Source organism: Oryx dammah, unplaced genomic scaffold (assembly GCF_014754425.2).
Source record: "Oryx dammah isolate SB20612 unplaced genomic scaffold, SCBI_Odam_1.1 HiC_scaffold_2, whole genome shotgun sequence".
Lineage (NCBI taxonomy): Eukaryota > Metazoa > Chordata > Mammalia > Artiodactyla > Bovidae > Oryx > Oryx dammah.
This window is the reverse complement of record NW_024070186.1, coordinates 18,530,171-18,546,293: the sequence shown is the minus strand read 5'-3', so window position 1 is coordinate 18,546,293 and position 16,123 is coordinate 18,530,171. Positions and strand designations below refer to the sequence as shown.

At 40.5% G+C, this 16,123-nt stretch overlaps 1 protein-coding gene across 12 annotated transcripts in view; it reads right to left on the bottom strand.

Annotated features, from left to right (window-relative positions):
* The window catches only part of LOC120856970 (serine/threonine-protein kinase Nek11-like), a 277,040-nt gene that overhangs the window by 204,486 nt on the left and 56,431 nt on the right, over positions 1-16,123 (bottom strand). For all 12 annotated transcript variants that reach the window (XM_040232502.1, XM_040232492.1, XM_040232541.1 and 9 more), the window contains one exon: positions 11,575-11,740. In XM_040232502.1, the coding sequence (XP_040088436.1) occupies positions 11,575-11,740 (166 nt within the window). The remainder of the gene's footprint in view (positions 1-11,574; positions 11,741-16,123) is intronic.

Below are 16,123 nucleotides of genomic sequence, written 5' to 3'. Positions count from 1 at the left end.
CATGTTTATCTGTAAGAAAAGCTATTTGTCTTGTATTTACTTTGTTCTTTAATAAACACTCTGTAGATTTTCTTAGGATTTAATTAAGGTGATCAAATCACTCACAAATTAAGACACAAGGAATTTCATACAAAAAGAAACAATTTTTTTGTGAAGTAGTCTGATTTTAATTGAGCAATATGAAAAGCATTTATTTCTTTTGTTAAGCCATCATCGAAATAAAAATCAAATGTTTTGGATGAAATGTCACAGTTTGGTTTCACAAGTTCTTATTAGAGTATCTGTAGGCCCGTTCTGTTTCCTTGACTTTGTATTTGAGAAATATTTAACGATAACTTTCATTGCTAAAGCAACTCTAATGAGAAGGTTCAAGAAGACTTTAACTTGAGCCAATATTAATGTTGTTCTAAGTCTATGCTGCTGACAGATAATGTTTTCCTTCACTAACATCATCCCCTTGAAAGTTGCAATGAAAGCCCTGATGTTAAATTCTAAGGTTTCAAAAATCTGTAACCCAAAATGTGCCATTTGATGGATTAATGGTCTTGCCTTCTTCCATCATCCAAGTTAACCAACATGAGATTGAAATGCCAAAACCTTGAAGAAATGAAGAGCAACTCAAATACAGTGTCTGAACTCCATCTTTGATTGCCATTAAAAAGTTTTAAATCTTAAAAGGACTTCATTTTAAAAGTTAATCTGTTTTTTTAAGTCATCAATAGAAGCACTTATATCCGGTTTAAAGGAGGGAGGAGAGCCTTCTCAGAGCCTGAGTACAATGCAACTGCAATGTTCAGCGCATACACAAAGGGCAAAATAATCTCAGAATTTCAGGGCTAGAAGCAGTTTGAAAAATTGTTCTGCCCTACTTCTTCATTTTAAAATGAAAGAGCTGCCCCTGATTAATTTTCTGGGCTGACATCTTAAGATTCAGCTCCCTCACACTCTACATCACTTCCTCACACTCTACATCTCCTTTAAATAATGTTCTGACACATCGTTCCAGTAGACCTCAAAATTTTGCATGTGTCAGACACATCCAAGTAGAATGTTTAAAGTGTATATTCCTGGGCTGTATCAACAGAGGCTCTGATTTGATAAATTAGGAGAGGACCAAAGAATTCTGTATTTTTAACAAGCATCCTAAGTGACTTTGGGACAGGTTATAGACCACAATTTAAGAAAATGCTGTTAGATAATAACACAGATGGGCCAAATATCTCACCTACTAATGGGAACATTTTGTCCAATAGTTTGAAAAATTTCAAAGGCAAAGATGTATTTGAGAAAGTCAACGTTGAATAAGACTTTATAATGATATGCTTTTAAATTTATAAGTGGAGTTCATAAAAAGTGGGGAAAATGTCAAATCATGTTATGTTCTCAAAATAAGGAGACCCAGTTTCTAAATAGTTACTAAAGAATACCATGTAGTATCATGCTGTTTATGTCTGATAATATAACTGAGCACTCTTGGGTTTAGTTGCCAATTTTCTTTCAAATCCTTTTAGTGTACATTTCTTCCCGCTGAGGTAAATGCATGTGAATTAGAATAAAATGGTACAACTTACTTTTTCTTAAGAAGTGACATGAAATAATGCTCTCATCTATAAATGTGATGCCAAAGTCCACATACTTTCTACTTTCAAACCCTATCTAGTCTATTGATAGAAAATACAATAATTAAATCATCATTACATTAAGACATATTTGTGTATTCAAATTGATACACATGTATTTCTGTGTCTATGCATATGCATGAATTATATAAATAGAGGTAGATGGCTCAGACGGTAAAGCGTCTGTCTACAATGCAGGAGACCTGGGTTCGATCCCTGGGTCGGGAAGATTCCCTGGAGAAGGAAATGGCAACCCATTCCAGTACTCTTGCCTAGAAAATCCCATGGACAGTGGAGCCTGCACCATGGGGTCACAAAGAGTCGGACATGACTGAGCAACTTCACTTCACTTCAAAGACACAAAACATAAGTGAAAAAAAGCCAAGGGAAGGAGCAGCTTTCATGTGCAACATGATCTGGTGAGCACGTGCACTGTGAGATGACAGCCACAGTTAAGTTGATTGACACATCCAATATCTCAGATGGTTCGTGTGTGCATGCATCTGTGTGTGTGTGTGTGTGGGTATGCACATACATGTGTGTTGAGAGCACTTAATATCTACTCTCTTGACAAATTTCAGGTGTACACAGCAGTATTGCTAACCATGGTCATGCTGTACATCAGATTCCCCAGAACTTGTTCATCTTGTAAGGTAAAGTGTTATTTTCATATTTTGCACCAATTCACAAAGACAGGCTTGATTAGTGTGGCTGTGTTAAAATTTATCTTTAGTTTAGAGCCACCATCTGAAACATGTTTGGTTAGCACTGCTGATATGAACAATAAAACAATCCAACTATATTAATTCATGTCCAGGTAGAAAGAGATAATTTCACGTCTGGGAAGATAGGAACCATGAACTCTTTGATTGACCCCATTAAATATTAAAGGAGGAACAGGAGTAAGCCAAGTTAAAAAAAAAAAAAGAGCAGCTTTCCCTGTTCCCCTGTGACCCTGGTCCTGCTCTGGATGAAATCCAACATTCCAGACATGAGATTACCAGAAAATCACTCCACCTCTCCAGAGTCCCATTTTCTCATCTACAAAATATAAGAAATAAGAACAAAATTCTAGCAATCAGAATTCAACAACACATTAAAAAGATCATACACCATGATCAAGTGGGCTTTATCCCAGGGATGCAAGGATTCTTCAATATCCACAAATCAGTCAATGTAATACACCACATTAACAAACTGAAAAATAAAAGCCATATGATTATTTCAATAGCTGCAGAGAAAGTCTTTGGCAAAATTCAACGTCCATTTATGATAAAAACTCTCCAGAAAGCAGGAATAGAAGGAACATACCTCAACATAATAAAAGCTATCTATGACAAACCCACAGCAAACATTACCCTCAATGGTGAAAAATTGAAAGCATTTCCCCTAAATTCAGGAACAAGACAAGGGTACCCACTTTCACCACTACTATTCAACATAGTTTTGGAAGTTTTGGCCACAGCAATCAGAGCAGAAAAAGAAATAAAAGGAATCCAGATTGGAAAAAAGAAGTAAAACTCTCACTGTTTGCAGATGACATGATCCTCTACATAGAAAACCCTAAAGACTCCATCAGAAAATTACTAGAGCTAATCAATGAATATAGTAAAGTTTCAGGATATAAAATCAACACACAGAAATCCCTTGCATTCCTACACACTAATAATGAGAAAATAGAAAAAGAAATTAAGAAAACAATTCCATTCACCATTGCAATGAAGAGAATAAAATACTTAGGAATATATCTACCTAAAGAAACTAAGGACCTATATATAGAAGACTATAAAACACTGGTGAAAGAAATCAAAGAGGATGCTAATAGATGGAGAAATATACCATGTTCATGGATCGGAAGAATCAATAGAGTGAAAATGAGTATACTACCCAAAGCAATCTATAGATTCAATGCAATACCTATCAAGCTATCAACAGTATTTTTCACAGAGCTAGAACAAATAATTTCATAATTCGTATGGAAATACGAAATACCTCAAATAGCCAAAGCAATCCTGAGAAAGAAGAATGGAACTGGAGGAATCAACCTGCCTGACTTCAGGCTCTACTACAAAGTCACAGTCATCAAGACAGTATGGTACTGGCACAAAGACAGAAATATAGATCAATGGAACAAAATAGAAAGCCCAGAGATAAATCCATGCACCTATGGACACCTTATCTTCGACAAAGGGGGCAAGAATATACAATGGAGAAAAGACAATCTCTTTAACAAGTGGAGCTGGGAAACTGGTCAACCACTTGTAAAAGAATGAAACCTGAACACTTTCTAACACGATACACAAAAATAAACTCAAATGGATTAAAGATCTAAACATAAGACCAGAAACTATAAAACTCCTAGAGGAGAACATAGGCAAAACACTCTCCAACATAAATCACAGCAGGCTCCTCTATGACCCACCTCCCAGAATATTGGAAATAAAAGCAAAAATAAACAAATGGGATCTAATTAAAATTAAAATCTTCTTCACAAAAAAGAAACTATAAGCAAGGTGAATAGACAGCCTTCAGAATGGGAGAAAATAATAGCAAAGGAAGCAATTGACAAACAACTAACCTCAAAAATATACAAGCAACTCCTGCAGCTCAATTCCAGAAAAATAAACGACCCAATCAAAAAATGGGCCAAAGAACTAAATAGACATTTCTCCAAAGAAGACATACAGATGGCTAACAAACACATGAAAAGATGCTCAACATCACTCATTATCAGAGAAATGCAAATCAAAACCACAATGAGGTACCATTTCACGCTAGTCAGAATGGCTGCAATCCAAAAGTCTACAAGCAATAAATGCTGGAGAAGGTGTGGAGAAAAGGGAACCCTCTTACACTGTTGGTGGGAATGCAAACTAGTACAGCCACTATGGAGAACAGTGTGGAGATTCCAAGCATCTGCCTGCAATGCAGGAGACTTGGGTTCAATTCCTGGGTCGGGAAGGTCCCCTGGAGAAGGAAATGGCAATCCACTCCAGCACTCTCGCCTGGAAAATCCCATGGATGGAGGAGCCTGCAGGCTACAGTCCGTGGGGTCACAAAGAGTTGGACACGACTGAGCGACTTCACTTTCACTTTCACTACGACCCAGTAATCCCACTGCTGGGCATACACACCGACCAAGGAAACCAGAATTGAAAGAGACACGTGTACCCCAATGCTCATCGCAGCACTGTTTATAATAGCCAGGACATGGAAGCAACCTAGATGTCCATCAGCAGATGAATGGATAAGAAAGCTGTGGTACATATACACAATGGAGTATTACTCAGACATTAAAAAGAATACATTTGAATCAGTTCTAATGAGGTGGATGAAACTGAAGCCGATTATACAGAGTGAAGTAAGCCAGAAAGAAAAACACCAATACAGTATACTAATGCATATGTATGGAATTTAGAAAGATGGTAACGATAACACCGTATGCAAGACAGCAAAAGAGACACAGATGTATAGAACAGTCTTTTGGACTCTGTGGGAGAGGGAGAGGGTGGGATGATTTGGGAGACTGGCATTCAAACATGTATAATATCATATAAGAAACGAATCACCAGTCTAGGTTCGATGCATGATACAGGATGCTTGGGGCTGGTGCACTGGGATGACCCAGAGGGATGGGATGGGGAGGGAGGTGGGAGTGGGGTTCAGGGTGGGGAACACATGTACACCCGTGGTGGATTCATGTTGATGTATGGCAAAACCAATACAATACTGTAAAGTAATTAGCCTCCAATTAAAATAAATAAATTTAAATTAAAAAAAAAAGAATCTACTTCTCTTTGAAAAAGAATGGGGGCATGGTTAGAGGACACAGGAGCCAATTTGAAGAAGCCCCACCAGCCAAAGCTGTGCCAAGTTAAGAAACAAAATAATAATGATAGCATTGGGCAATAACCCATAGAATAAAATAAATATCCATGAGTCCATACTGATACAAATAATTGAATAAAGACATCAATGGAAGGTAAGGAATGATGGGATAGCTCTTTCTAACAGAAGAACCCTAATTAGTAAATGTAGAAAGAATGAGGAAAATCCATAATCAAAATTAGGCAAACATAACAGTAAAGCTGCTGCTGCTAAGTCACTTCAGTCGTGTCCTACTCTGTGCGACCCCAGAGATGGCAGCCCACCAGGCTCTCCCATCCCTGGGATTCTCCAAGCAATAACACTGGAGTGGGTTGCCATTTCCTTTTGCAATGCATGAAAGTGAAAAGTAAAAGTGAAGTTGCTCAGTCATGTCTGACCCTCAGCGACCCCATGGACTGCAGCCTTCCAGGCTCTTCCATCCATAGGATTTTCCAGGCAAGAGTACTGGAGTGGGGTGTCATTGCCTTCTCCGAACAGTAAAGCAGCTCCAGGCAACTACCACTAAAAAAAAATGCAAATATCAGGGCATGAAAGTTTGAAAAGAAATAGGATGGAAAGTTTGCTCAGGGAACCAGGAGAACAAGATGGGGTAATTTTCATGAATAAGAGCACCCAGCTAATGGCCTGAGAGGAAAACCACACCAACCAGCAGGGCCCACCAGATTCCTCCCTCACCAGCTCCCCCCTCCCCCTCCCCGCCCTGTTCACAGCTGAGCTTCATCTTTGCTCAGTGACCCATAAACGCTGACCCAGTTTTCATTTATGACTCTGCCTTTCTGTTTCTACACTGGCCATCCTCCCTCTTTTGCAGTTCTTTGCCCTGGCAGCCCATTAGATCACCTGGAGAGCTTTCAAAAGTCCTTCTGGGTTACCCCAGACCAATAAAATCAGACTTTCAGGAGGAGGGCCTCAGCCCTCAGGAGTTTTGAAAGCTTTCCAGATGATTCCAGAGTGCAGCCAAGGTTGAGCACTACCACTATATTGATATAATTTTTATTTAGCCATGTTAATATCACAGTGCAGGAAAAAGACAAGTCCAACCTTCTCTGCTTTCTGGCAAAGTGATTTCAACATATGACAGACAGAAGGACGCAATATTTAATCTTTTACACATCTGCACTTGACAGAAATAAGGTGGAAAGCAGCTGGAAGCAAATGGTTAAGAATTCGTCAAAAGGAAAGAAATTTCCTGAGTACTAACTTCTTTGTGGCTCACTACATGGGTTCATGATGTGACACAAAAATGAATGAGAAAAAGATCGGTCCCTCACGCTGAGAGTCGGAGATGGATTATACTATGTATAATGTGCTGAGTGTCACCCAGCTGAAACGCTGTGAGAGTCAGGGGTTGAGTGAGGGGTGATTTTCAGCCAGGAAATAACAGGAGTCTTTGTAGAGGGGGTGGCATTTCACAGGGCCTGGGAGGATGGGTGGGAAGTGAAAACTTGGAGCCAGGAGGAAGGATGTTGTGAAAGGGCAGAGATAAAGAGGTGTGAGACTGTGGAGAGGAGGCAGGGGACAGCAGGTAGTCCCATTTCCCAGGCTGGAAGAGAATAAAGACACTAATATTTGAAATATTCTGTCACTTTTGTAGTTTAGGTACTATTCCCCATTGAAGATTTGGTTACAACTTGACAGCAAGTTGTGAGAATCAGGTTATTTGCTTTTTACATTCATAACTGGTCTTCCCTGGTGGTTCTGTGGTAAAGAATCTGCCTGCAATGTAGGAGACTCAGGTTCAATCCCTAGGCCAGGAAGATTCCCTAGAAAAGGAAATGGCAACACACTCCATTATTCTTACCTGGGAAATTCCATGGACAGAGAAGCCTGGCAGGCTATAGTCCCTGGGGTCACAAACAGCCAAACACCATGTTGAACTAAACAACAACACAACACTCACAACCTGATGTGATGAGTCCAAAGCGTTGGGGGCCTTGTGAATGCATTAATATGTATTTCAATCTTGAAAGGCCTCAGATTAAATTACAGAGGAGGAAACTTGGAGATTAAAAAACACCAGCTATTTCAATGGTGATAACATTCCCTATGAGGTACAAGTTTGGCCATCTGCCATTTCCAATATTATTATTTTGCCTCAACAAAAAGAGGATAATACCAGGCTTCTGTGAGTTAAGATGAAGTTTGGGTGTGAAGATGAGAAATATCTCCGTTAGCAAGGAGAAATAGCGACCCACACGTCGTCATCCCTCCCAGTCATGAGTGCCTGCTGACAGCTCAGCAGGTGGAGCCAGGAAGCCCCGCAGCTGTTCCCTGGCTGCTGGCCAAGGCCATTACCATGGCAACGCCCCTGGGGTGGGAGGGGCAGCTTAGCCTGTGAAACCACCAGCATTTAAAAAGTAACACAAATGATCCTGGATTGGATCCTGCGGGAGAAAAAAATTCCTATAGAAATGTCCTTTTTACAGATATAGTTGGGACAGATGGGCTCAATTTGAGTGTGAATTGTGGGTTAGATGGGTGTTTCCCAAATTTCAGTGTGCTTCAGGCTCACCCGGTGGGCTTGGCAAAACACAGATGGCCAGACCCCACCCCCAGAGTTTCCAGATTCATTATGGCTGAGGTGGAAGCTAACAATCTGTGTTTCTCACTAAAGATTCCAAATGATGCTGATGCTGCTGGTATGGGGTCGCACACTGAGAATCACTGTATGACACACTAGCATTGCATCAATGTTCATTTCCTGAGTTTGATCTTTTTACTGTAGTTTTGTTAAGGAAATATCCTTCGTCTTAGAAAACACTCACAGGAGGATTTAGGACAAAGGGGCAATGGGTCTGCAACTTACTGTCATGTGGTTCAGGAAAAAAGTAGATAGGCAGATAAACAGAATAATAAAGCAAATGTGGGGAACAACAACTGGTAAACCTGGATGAAATTAAAAGACGCTTACATCTTGGAAGAAAAGTTATGACCAACCTAGACAACATATTAAAAAGCAGAGACATTACTTTGCCAACAAAGGTCCATCTAGTCAAGGCTATGGTTTTTCCAGTGGTCATGTATGGATGTGAGAGTTGGACTATAAAGAAAGCTGAGTGCCAAAGAATCGATGCTTTTGAACTGTGGTGTTGGAGAAGACTCTTCAGAGTCCCTTGGACTGCACGGAGATCCAACCAGTCCAGACTAAAGGAAATCAGTTCTGAATACCCATTGGAATGACTGATGCTGAAGCTGAAACTCCAATACTTTGGCCACCTGATGCAAAGAACTGATTCATTTGAAAAGACCCTGCTGGAAAAGACTGAAGGTGGGAGGAGAAAGGGACAAGAGGATGAGATGGTTAGATGGCATCACTGACTCAATGGACATGAATCTGAGTAAACTCCGGGAGTTGGTGATGGACAGGGAGGCCTGGCATGCTGCAGTCTGTGGAGTTGCAAAGGGTCGGAAATGACTGGGAGACTGAACTGAACGGAACTGAAATTTGGATGGCGGATATATGGGAGTTCACTGTGTTTTGTAACATTTCTAGTAGATCCAAATTACATTTAAATTAATAATTAAAAATTAATGCAAGGAAAGAAAGTTATAGTTTATCATCAAGACCTGTTCAATATGGTAGCCACTACCTACACATGGTTATTTAAATAAATTTAAATTAAATAAAGTTCAACATTCAGCTCCTCAACCACACTAGCCATACTTCATCAGGTGCTAAAGAGTCATATGTGACTAGCAACTACCATATTGGACAGTGTGAGGAGCCGCATTAGGCATTACCGACAAAATGAAGGCACGGCCCCAGCCCCCTCTCCTCATTCCACAGGCACAGTCCCGGGATGAAGGAGTTAGCTCTTGTGATTCTGACTTGTTTCTTCCTTTCTTTGGTTGAGTTGGCTGGAAAGAATGTTAAGGTGCTTATTGTTCTTGAGAGAAACATGAGAAAGCACAAAGCCTTCTACAGTTGTGCCCAGAAAATAATCTATAAAGTAACCACTGACATTTGTTCAAGGATTTTTGCAAAGAATGTCCCAGGATGAGCATATAGGCCACAGCTTGAGGCCATGGGAAAAATTGTTATCTGAGACCTGTTTGTGAGGGAAATGCTTATGGCAGAAGAAGTTTGCTGAGTTTAGGGTTTAGGAATAATTAAGAATAGTCAGAAGCCTGTTTAGGAGATAGTGAGCTTAGATACTAGGGGCAAACAGGATTTTAAAAGACAAGAAATAAACTGAGGAATACGGTATGTGGCCCAGACATAAACACAAGTTACAATGTAATCACAAGTAAACACGATTCTGAAAGAATCGCTGAAGCAGGAACTCTGTTTGAAGGGCAACAATGAGACAATAATCTGGGTGAGGGGAAACTGAAAATGTCAAACCTCTGACCTAATGCTTTTGAAAAAGTATAAAAGAAAACCTGATACTTGAAATAAACATGTAGTCCCGAACCTCGATCCAGAGGCTACATCATTTCATGCCGACACCGCTTATCCCTTCAGGCTGATCCCCTGGCTGCTGGAGCTGGACTCCGACAGGACAGCACAAATATTGAGCATTACCATCATCACACAAAGTTCCACCAAACAGTTCTTACTACAGTGAAAAATATTTTACAACTGAGAAAGTCTCTGTGGAAAATTAAGTGTGCTGAAAGCAGCAGCAGAGGTAGCAGTAACAGTAAAAGCAATGGAAGTCAGTTGTTTCCCACAGAAGGTAGTTTATTAACTGAATGGGGCAAAAAGAAAACATGATTAAATTATGGCTGATGGATCACAGTGTAGCTACATTTGTAAATCCCTGGATTTTGCATGGATCAGTGACATAATTGCTGGAGGAGGTGTTCTTAGCCATATTCTGAACACCTCATCATTTTACTGATTTTCTTAACAATCCATTGGATGAAGGAGAAATAAGCACTTAAATGTTCTGGTTATTTTTCTTTTTTTTCTCCTCCTTCTCCTTCAAGCAGAGGAGGAACAAGATTTGATGGGCAAACTCCCAGCAAGGCTGTGCCAGGGAGACTGTCCTGAAGGGGAATAGCTAAGACCTGGACAGTATCAAATTTTCAAATATTCTAACTTGGCTACTGGTTTCATTTCGCATGACACACCAGCTACTGTGTAAAGCAAATCAAGGCTGAGTTTTGTTGCTATCTTTACTCCTTCCAAGTTGCTTCTCCTCCCTCTTCTTTTCTGTATCTCAAATACCCAGCACTCTCTGAGCCAAACAGGCCTGCCACCCACTCTAAAGAGCAACTTCTTTCTTCCTAGCATCATTTCTCTTGGGCTCCAGCAACACCCAGATGTTGAACTGAACACATTCTAAACACAAGATTCTTTGCTGCATTTGACTTATGCTAGCTCTCGGAATGTTCTAGGAGATACTTCCTGAGCAGGGTCAAGTTTGGATATTCTCTTTCTGACCCAACTCCTGTAACTCCCCTCTCTCTAGCTTCTCAGGAGTGAACACACAGACCCACATTACACTGCACCTTGCCAGCCCCACCCCTGGCATCTTTCTCAGCAACTTCATACTCACTTGGGGCTCAGTAAAATGCACAACTATTATCACTTGGGGGAAACATGGAATGGCAGGGAAAACTGCAAATACCTGAAGCCATGAATCACAAGTCAGTTAACATGAGGACTTTTCATGGGGAGAATGAGCTCTATTCCGACTTCCAAGTTTCCATTGGGGAAAATGAAGCACAGAGCTAGAATCCAGGACTCCGGCAGTATCCCTCTGCTCTGTCCAGGCCTCTGTTATGGCTTGAAATGTCCATCTAATAATCGAACCACTGTAAGAGGCTTAAGTATACACGCCCCCAATCCACACACACCAAAAAAATGCTGGATCCTTTTTATGCAGCAATTCCTCCTTAAGATACATTGATTCTGAGTTTTCCCCAAAAAAGAAACCCTTGGTCAGAAAACAGTTTGCCAGTTACATAGAGATGACCACTCTTAGCAGCAAGACACAATATCCCAGGTAATATTTATATTCACTTTGTGGCTGGCTCATTCAACTTTCTGAGATATCTCTTCCTTTTTACTATGAAACAGATTTTTATTAAGACTTCAAAACCAGAAGAAGAGTCTCACCTCACAGTACTCTGTGATAATGCAGAACTTATCCTGCTCCACAAAGTTTGCATGGAACTTGACAATAGCTGGGTGATTCAGCCTGGAAAGGAGCTGGGCCTCCAAAGTGGCCTGCACAGTCTCATTTGGATTGAGTTCTCCAATACAGATTTCCTTCAGTACCTTTCTGCAGCAAAAAAAAAAAAAAATTAAATACATTTAGAACTAAAATAAAGAAAGCCAAGTGCCAAAGAATTGATGCTTTTGAACTGTTCTGTTGGAGAAGACCCTTGAGAGTCCCTTGAACTGCAAGGAGATCCAACCAGTCCATCCTAAAGAAGATCAGCCCTGGGTGTTCATTGGAAGAACTGATGTTGAAGCTGAAACTCCAATACTTTGGCCACCTGATGTGAAGAGCTGACTCATGTGAAAAGACCCTGATACTGGGAAAGATTGAGGGCAGGAGGAGAAGGGGACGGCAGAGGATGAGATGGTTGGATGGCATCACCAATTCGATGGACATGGGTTTGGGTGAACTCCGGGAGTTGGTGATGGACAGGGAGGCCTGGCGTGCTGCGGTTCATAGGGTCCCAAGGAGTCGGACATGACTGAGCGACTAAACTGAACTGAGAACTAAAATACACATTTAATAGATATGAACAGTGGTACAGGACCATCTAATTAATGCCCAGGCCATAACCTACTCAGAGGTCTGCTCCAGCCTGTGACTCCTGGCGACCTGGCCTGCCTCTGTCCTGGTGGGGGCCTCTGCACCTGCCTCCCTCCCCTCTGCTCAAACCAGCGGAGACAGAACTAAGCTTGAGTGGGCATGGCCGAGGTGGCTCTCCCTCAGCCACTAGGTGTCTCCATTTCTCTTTGTGTCTCAGGACATCTCTATTTCTGTCTTTGTCTCTTTGTATATTACCTGCATCTCCTTATCTGCTTTCCTGTTTCTGTCTGCTTTTCTATTTCTCTTGCTATTCCTATCTTGGTGTTTCTCTTTCTCTCTCACACACTGTATATTAATTCATATATATGTGTGTGTGTGAATATAATTATAAAATCTGTCACTGTGTTTCTGCATCTGATTCTCTTTTTGACTCTCTCCTTTCCTCTCTGACTCTGCATATAAATACACATGCTTCTCTTTGTCTCTCAGCACTAATATTTTCCAAATCAACTCAATATCAGCAGAATTAATATCTATTTATTTTCTTTTTAAAACTATCCTTAGCATATCATACTTTATTTAGGAGTATTTAGGAGCTATCAGTATTGAGGAGAAGAAAAAAATATAAAAACATTGACAGACGTATTCAAGCATGTATAAATGGAACAAGAGCTCATCATCTCTCCAATTTATTAATTTAAAATTTGTGATAATTAATGAGGAGTGGACCAAAACATTATCTCTTCCCATCTACCGAAAGAAAGACTGATGAGCAAACCAATTACAGTGCCACGGTGTAAACAGATTGCCAGGGAGAAGCACTTTAACACACCAGTTATATGTGCAGACAGATTCCACTGATTAGAAGTGAGCCTTAGCTGTTCATTAAGATAAGTTCTGTAGGACCTGTACTAGAATACATTTTGTAGTAATGTTATTTAAGAGTTTCTACCTATGCATATTAATGAAAATATATTTATAGTAGAAACTCTTAATTAAAGGCCCTATAACCAAATCCTAGATTAACCAGTGCTCTGCCATCCTTTCTAACAGATGCCCAGGGATGCCTTTGTTTGTACTGGGGATACTGCAGCCAGCAGGCACTCTCTGGACCACCTTCCAGTTGAGATATGTGTTTACCCAAGTCACAGCGTCTATTCCCAAACTTGTTTGTGCCACTTGTACCCAGTATTATAAATCTGTAACTTAAATGTGACAAACTGATGAAGGGTGAGTGAGTGTTGTTTCTGCTAGAAAAACTAGGTCAAATGTTTACCACAATGGTTAATAATGACAAGTTGCAAAAAAAAATTGCTGTTAAGTAACTGTTAAGACAGTTTTAATACATTCATTTAAAAATGTAAAAAAATCTAGCATTCTGAACTGAGATTGCTAAATTTTCACTTCATTTTAAAGAAGGTAAACTTAGAAAACTTAACCAAGTATATGCAAAAAAGATGAAGAGACCTCTCATGAGAAGATGTTAGACACTGGCTGCACATCAAAAAGTGAGAGAAAATGTACAATAATATTTTCCTTAAATTGGGTATAAATGTTTTAGTTATATGGCATTTCATCATTTTAAAGTTATTCCCTTATATAACCAAGGACCACCTCCAGTCACATCAGACAGGGGCTATCACATGGGTTTTGTTAGGTCTTGAACACCCTACCAGACCCCTACTTGATAATGGAGTGGATTCTAGAGAAATTCTTGCTTGGTATTGTGTTCTATAGAGAGACTGTTCTAGCAAGAATTTGGCTTAAAATGACCTCATGTTATTAAGAGTGGCATCTCAAACTGTTGGTATAATAAAGGGGCTTGAAATGATGGATGTAGCTGTCTTCCTGTAATGCCTGAAGATGGTGAAGCTGCAGCCAAATGACATCTGCATGGTGTTTTTCCAGTACTCACCATGTCCCAGCCAACTTGCAGTTGTAAAAGTCACAGTGGTTAACATGCATGGCGATACAAAGTCACACACAAACCTGCAATATTCTCTTACTGGGAAGGAACAAATGCTATCAAAAGCTTTAAGATACTTACTTTTTCCTTGCAAACATCAACTACTGTGCAACAGAGCATGGGATTTTACATAGAGTTATCTGAGCCCCATCTGGCAGCCTGATGATAAAGCATCAAATCTCATTTGTCCACAGGTTTGCAGATAAAGGAAGGGCTATCAAGGCAGGTAACATCTAATACAATCATCTTTAGCAGAAGCAAAGATACATGACCTTTCTTACCTAAAACTGATGGAGAAAACTCATTGCATGTCACACAGTGTGAGTCATATCAGCTGAGAGCAAAGAAACTTACCAAGTCAAGAAGCTTGCCCTTGCTCAGTGACACAGTCTGTCAACTACTGCTAAGTAACATGACAGATATTTATTTTATCAGAACTTCAGCTATTTGGGAGAAACTTTTTAGCAACTGCAAAGACAGGCACCCCCTCAGACTCACTAATTTTGCAAAGTTTCTGTTCTCTTTCCTGAGTGGCAATGTTTCTTTCTAGAATCACTAGTGAACTGACACACTTTGGAGAGTGACTGGAAATCTGGATAACTATAGCTAATTTCACTCCCATCAAATTGGCCCAGCTTCCGTATAAATGGGGTAGGTGATATCTTTGAGATGGTCAGGGTTGTTATCCCTCAAATTTCCCTGTAGCCTTTCACATATTTCCCATTGAACAAGCAGCATAGGCTGTGTCAGGAAAAAAGATGACACCACAAACAAACTACAGAGAACATGAGTCAAATTCCCCGCTTTTGATTCCCCAAGGAGAGACCAAGGCCAAAGAGAAAAGATCTGAAGGAGCCCATGACCAATGGGATGAGGGTCCTCCCTGCCCAAAGTGAGAAAGAGACCCTCAGAACCAGATGGAGCGGGGGCAAGAACGTTAGGTACACTGAGCCCTTGAAAATAGTTCATGCTCCCCAAACTAGGTCCAGAGGAGGCAGGGGGCACAGAACTCCCAGACGGGGAGGGGAGCCCCAGAGCAGAGGTCATGGCTGTCTTTCCAAAGCAGGAACTGCACACTTCCTTGTGCCCAGCAAGGAATAGGAGTGTAGGAAAGATCTTCAAGGGGCAAGTAAGTCAAACGGCCTAAGAACCCTGGAACCTCAGTGAGGGGTGCAGAAGCACCTGCTGTGTGTCTGTGGTATAGTGAGCTCTGAGAATTCGTGACCCCTGCCCTTGGGTCTCTTGGAGAAGCCAACAGATCAGTGTGCACAAATGTGTGTCTATGTTTGTATTTTCTAAAACTTCAAACGAGATGGGTGCTATAAAGTTAAGGTGAGTGATGCTTGAGGTCCTCCTGATTTAAACTGCCATGACTCTCTAATTTGATCACCCACTGAGGGCAAAGTCACAGGAAATAGATTTTAATCTCAGCTTAAATAAGAGAGTAACTTTTTGCTTTTTGAAAAAATTTAAATATTCACCTATTTAACAGATTATTCAATCTGCTCAGGACTTCCAAGAGTTTTCATCCATCTAGTAAGGCAGCAATTATTTTAACTAATCCTCTCTTTAATTGTCAGCTCTTATTTTTCTAGTTTATAAGAAAATATAGCTTTATTATAGAAAAATCTGAAAACAAAACATAGACCACAATCCACCACAGAGATAATCAACATTAACAATTTTGTATATTTCCCTCTCATCTTTTTGCTACACATTTTTTAACACTAGAGGGCAAGCAATTTAGACAACTTGGGTGCTATTTTCATGAGACGTTATTGTAGCAAACATCTGTCATGTTAGCTGCACAGCATCTTTAGACAGCCTCCCTACATTATGGTAGATCCCTGGGCTCTGGGTCCTGCCTTCCCTAGATAAAAGCAAACAGACAGCAAACAATTCCTCCATCTCCCGCCTGCCTTGAGTTGGGATGC